At 49.4% G+C, this 5,000-nt stretch overlaps 1 protein-coding gene across 2 annotated transcripts in view; it reads left to right on the top strand.

Moving 5' to 3' along the window:
* Window positions 1-5,000, top strand: part of LOC118378263 (dual oxidase 2-like) — a 54,791-nt gene that overhangs the window by 42,370 nt on the left and 7,421 nt on the right. For both annotated transcript variants that reach the window (XM_052466698.1, XM_052466697.1), the window contains exons 28-29: window positions 1-121; window positions 1,732-1,885. The exon at window positions 1-121 is cut by the window's left edge and continues 7 nt beyond it. In XM_052466698.1, the coding sequence (XP_052322658.1) occupies window positions 1-121; window positions 1,732-1,885 (275 nt within the window). The remainder of the gene's footprint in view (window positions 122-1,731; window positions 1,886-5,000) is intronic.

Raw genomic sequence — 5,000 nt, 5'->3', positions numbered from 1 at the left:
GGGCGTCCTGCTTCTGTTCATCTTTGCGTTTATGTACGTCTTCGCCTCACACTACTTCCGACGAATTAGCTTCCAGGGATTCTGGCTCACACACTACCTCTATGTGGTTATCTACATCCTGGTGAGCACACTACCGAAACAAAAAATATAAACGCAACATGTAAAGTGTTGGTCTCATGTTTCATCAGCGGAAATAAAATATCCCAGAAATGTTCCAAACGCACAAAAAAAATCGTATTTCTCTAAAATGTAGTGCACAAATTTGTTTACATCCCTGTTAGTGAGCATTTCTCATTTGTCAAGATAATCCATCCACATGACCGGTGTGGCATATCAAGAAGCTGATTAAACAGCATGATAATTACACAGGTGCACCTTGTGCTGGGGACAATAAAAGGCCACTCTGGTAGACATTCCTACAGTCAGTATGCCAATTTCACTCTCCCTCAAAACTTGAGACAACACAATGCCACAGATGTCTCAAGTTTTGAGGGAGAGTGAAATTGGCATGCTGACTGTAGGAATGTCTACCAGAGCTGTTGCTAGAGAATTGCATGTTCATTTATCAACCATAAGTCACCTAGAGAATTTGGCAGTACGTCTAACTGGCCTCACAAACACAGACCACGTGTTACCACACCAGTGTAGGACCTCCACATCCGGTTTCTTCACCTGCAGGATCATCTGAGACCAGCCACCCGGACAGCTGATGTAAACTGTGGGTTCACACAACCGAAGAATTTCTGCACAAACTGTCAGAAACCGTCTCAGGGAAGCTCATCTGCTCGTCGTCCTCACTAGGGGTCTTGAACTGACTGCAGTTCGACATCGTAACCGACTTCAGTGGGCAAATGCTCACCCTCGATGGCCACTGGCCTCACTGGAGAAGTCTGCTCTTCACGGAGGAATCCTGGTTTCACACATATCAAGCAGATGGCAGTATCTCAACGTTGTGAACAGAGTCGACCATGTTGGCGGTGGGGTTATTGGTATGGGCAGGCATACACTACGGACAACGAACACCTTTTACCTATGAATACACAAAGACGACCGTGACGAGATCCTGAGGCCCGTTGTCGTGCTATTTTTCATCCACCGCCATCACCTCATGTTTCTGCATGATGATGCACGGCCCCGTGTCGCAAGGATCTGGACACACTTCCTGGAATTCCAGTTCATCCATGGTCTGCACACTCATCATATCTTTGAGGCCTTACATGAACTGTAACCCAGTAAAATCTTTGAAATTGTTGTGTTTATATATATTTTTTTGTTCAGTGTGTGTTTCCTATAATTCTGTGACAATATGGTGTCCATATTAGGACTTCTTTCAGACAAATTCTGCCGAGACTGAGCGTCAAGGTTACCAGTCGTTGTAATTTGATTTATTTTACCTTTATTTAACTAGGCAAGTCAGTTAAAGAACAAATTCTTATTTTCAATTAGGGCCTAGGAACAGTGGGTTAACTGCCTGTTCAGGGGCAGAACGACAGATTTGTACCTTGTCACCTCGGAGTTTTGAACTTGCAACCTTCCGGTTACTAGTCCAACGCTCTAACCACTAGGCTACCCTGCTGCCTCTACACTCTAACCACTAGGCTACCCTGCCAGCCCAACCCTGCTGCCCCAATAATACCATACGAGCCACACAGGACTAGTCTCACCAAGACACACTGGGATGGACTCTAGTCTGTTCATTGGTTGATTTCCTCTTGGTCGTCTCCCTGTCAGACGGTGGTCCATGGTAGCTACGCTCTGCTTCAACAGCCTAGTTTCTACATCTACCTGATCCCTCCAGCTCTGCTCTTCCTCCTGGACAAACTCATCAGCCTCAACAGGAAGAAGGTGGAGATCCCTGTGGTCAATGCTACGTTGCTGCCCTCAGGTACTATATTGTACTGTACACTGTACCTCTCTTCTCTGGTGTTATGTCCTGGTGTTATGTCCTGGTGTTATGTCCTGGTGTCCTGGTGTTATGTCCTGGTGTTATGTCCTGGTGTTATGTCCTGGTGTCCTGGTGTCCTGGTGTCCTGGTGTTGTGTCCTGGTGTTGTGTCCTGGTGTCCTGGTGTTATGTCCTGGTGTTATGTCCTGGTGTTATGTCCTGGTGTTATGTCCTGGTGTTATGTCCTGGTGTCCTGGTGTCCTGGTGTTGTGTCCTGGTGTTATGTCCTGGTGTCCTGGTGTTATGTCCTGGTGTTATGTCCTGGTGTTATGTCCTGGTGTTATGTCCTGGTGTCCTGGTGTTATGTCCTGGTGTCCTGGTGTTATGTCCTGGTGTTATGTCCTGGTGTTGTCCTGGTGTCCTGGTGTTGTGTCCTGGTGTCCTGGTGTCCTGGTGTTATGTCCTGGTGTGTTGTGTCCTGGTGTTATGTCCTGGTGTCCTGGTGTCCTGGTGTTATGTCCTGGTGTCCTGGTGTGTCCTGGTGTTGTGTCCTGGTGTTGTGTCCTGGTGTTGTGTCCTGGTGTCCTGGTGTTATGTCCTGGTGTTATGTCCTGGTGTTGTGTCCTGGTGTCCTGGTGTTATGTCCTGGTGTTATGTCCTGGTGTTGTGTCCTGGTGTCCTGGTGTCCTGGTGTTATGTCCTGGTGTTATGTCCTGGTGTCCTGGTGTTATGTCCTGGTGTTATGTCCTGGTGTTATGTCCTGGTGTTATGTCCTGGTGTCCTGGTGTTATGTCCTGGTGTTATGTCCTGGTGTTGTGTCCTGGTGTTATGTCCTGGTGTCCTGGTGTTGGTGTTATGTCCTGGTGTTGGTGTTATGTCCTGGTGTTATGTCCTGGTGTTGGTGTTATGTCCTGGTGTTGTGTCCTGGTGTTATGTCCTGGTGTTATGTCCTGGTGTTATGTCCTGGTGTCCTGGTGTTGTGTCCTGGTGTTATGTCCTGGTGTTGGTGTCCTGGTGTTATGTGTCCTGGTGTCCTGGTGTTGTGTCCTGGTGTTATGTCCTGGTGTCCTGGTGTTATGTCCTGGTGTTATGTCCTGGTGTCCTGGTGTTATGTCCTGGTGTTATGTCCTGGTGTTATGTCCTGGTGTCCTGGTGTTGGTGTCCTGTGTCCTGGTGTTATGTCCTGGTGTTATGTCCTGGTGTTATGTCCTGGTGTCCTGGTGTTATGTCCTGGTGTCCTGGTGTTATGTCCTGGTGTCCTGGTGTCCTGGTGTTATGTCCTGGTGTCCTGTGTCCTGGTGTCCTGGTGGTGTCCTGGTGTTGGTGTCCTGGTGTTATGTCCTGGTGTCCTGGTGTCCTGGTGTCCTATGTCCTGGTGTCCTGGTGTTATGTCCTGGTGTTGTGTCCTGGTGTCCTGGTGTTATGTCCTGGTGTCCTGGTGTTGTTATGTCCTGGTGTTATGTCCTGGTGTTGTGTCCTATGTCCTGTTATGTCCTGGTGTCCTGGTGTCCTGGTGTTATGTCCTGGTGTTGGTGTCCTGGTGTTATGTCCTGGTGTCCTGGTGTCCTGGTGTCCTGGTGTCCTGGTGTTATGTCCTGGTGTCCTGGTGTTATGTCCTGGTGTCCTGGTGTCCTGGTGTTATGTCCTGGTGTCCTGGTGTCCTGGTGTCCTGTGTCCTGGTGTTATGTCCTGGTGTTATGTCCTGGTGTCCTGGTGTTATGTCCTGGTGTTATGTCCTGGTGTCCTGGTGTTATGTCCTGGTGTCCTGGTGTTATGTCCTGGTGTTATGTCCTGGTGTTATGTCCTGGTGTTATGTCCTGTGTCCTGGTGTTGTGTCCTGGTGTCCTGGTGTTATGTCCTGGTGTCCTGGTGTCCTGGTGTCCTGGTGTTATGTCCTGGTGTCCTGTTATGTCCTGGTGTTATGTCCTGGTGTTATGTCCTGGTGTTATGTCCTGGTGTTATGTCTGGTGTTATGTCCTGGTGTTGGTGTCCTGGTGTTATGTCCTGGTGTTATGTCCTGGTCCTGGTGTCCTGGTGTTATGTCCTGGTGTTGTGTCCTGGTGTTATGTCCTGGTGTTGTGTCCTGGTGTTGTGTCCTGGTGTCCTGGTGTCCTATGTCCTGGTGTTATGTCCTGGTGTCCTGGTGTTATGTCCTGGGTGTGTCCTGGTGTTATGTCCTGGTGTTATGTCCTGGTGTCCTGGTGTTATGTCCTGGTGTTATGTCCTGTCCTGGTGTTATGTCCTGGTGTTATGTCCTGGTGTTATGTCCTGGTGTTATGTCCTGGTGTCCTGGTGTTATGTCCTGGTGTTATGTCCTGGTGTTGTGTCCTGGTGTTATGTCCTGGTGTTGTGTCCTGGTGTCCTGGTGTTATGTCCTGGTGTCCTGGTGTTGTGTCCTGGTGTCCTGGTGTTATGTCCTGGTGTTATGTCCTGGTGTTGTGTCCTGGTGTTATGTCCTGGTGTCCTGGTGTTATGTCCTGGTGTTATGTCCTGGTGTCCTGGTGTTGTGTCCTGGTGTCCTGTGTCCTGGTGTCCTGGTGTCCTGGTGTTATGTCCTGGTGTTATGTCCTGGTGGTATGTCTGGTGTCCTGGTGTTATGTCCTGGTGTTATGTCCTGGTGTTGTGTCCTGGTGTTATGTCCTGGTGTCCTGGTGTCCTGGTGTTGTGTCCTGGTGTTATGTCCTGGTGTTGTGTCCTGGTGTTATGTCCTGGTGTCCTGGTGTTATGTCCTGGTGTTGTGTCCTGGTAGTTATGTCCTGGTGTTATGTCCTGGTGTCCTGGTGTTGTGTCCTGGTGTCCTGGTGTTATGTCCTGGTGTTATGTCCTGGTGTCCTTGTGTTGTGTCCTGGTGTCCTGGTGTTATGTCCTGGTGTTATGTCCTGGTGTTGTGTCCTGGTGTTATGTCCTGGTGTTATGTCCTGGTGTTATGTCCTGCTGTCCTGGTGTTATGTCCTGGTGTTATGTCCTGGTGTTATGTCCTGGTGTCCTGGTGTTGTGTCCTGGTGTCCTGGTGTTATGTCCTGGTGTTATGTCCTGGTGTCCTGGTGTTGTGTCCTGGTGTCCTGTTGTTATGTCCTGGTGTATGTCCTGGTGTTGTGTCCTGGTGTTATGTCCTG

The sequence above is a fragment of the Oncorhynchus keta genome, chromosome 17 (assembly GCF_023373465.1).
Source record: "Oncorhynchus keta strain PuntledgeMale-10-30-2019 chromosome 17, Oket_V2, whole genome shotgun sequence".
Classification (NCBI taxonomy): domain Eukaryota; kingdom Metazoa; phylum Chordata; class Actinopteri; order Salmoniformes; family Salmonidae; genus Oncorhynchus; species Oncorhynchus keta.
This window is presented reverse-complemented; position numbering and strand designations above follow the sequence as displayed.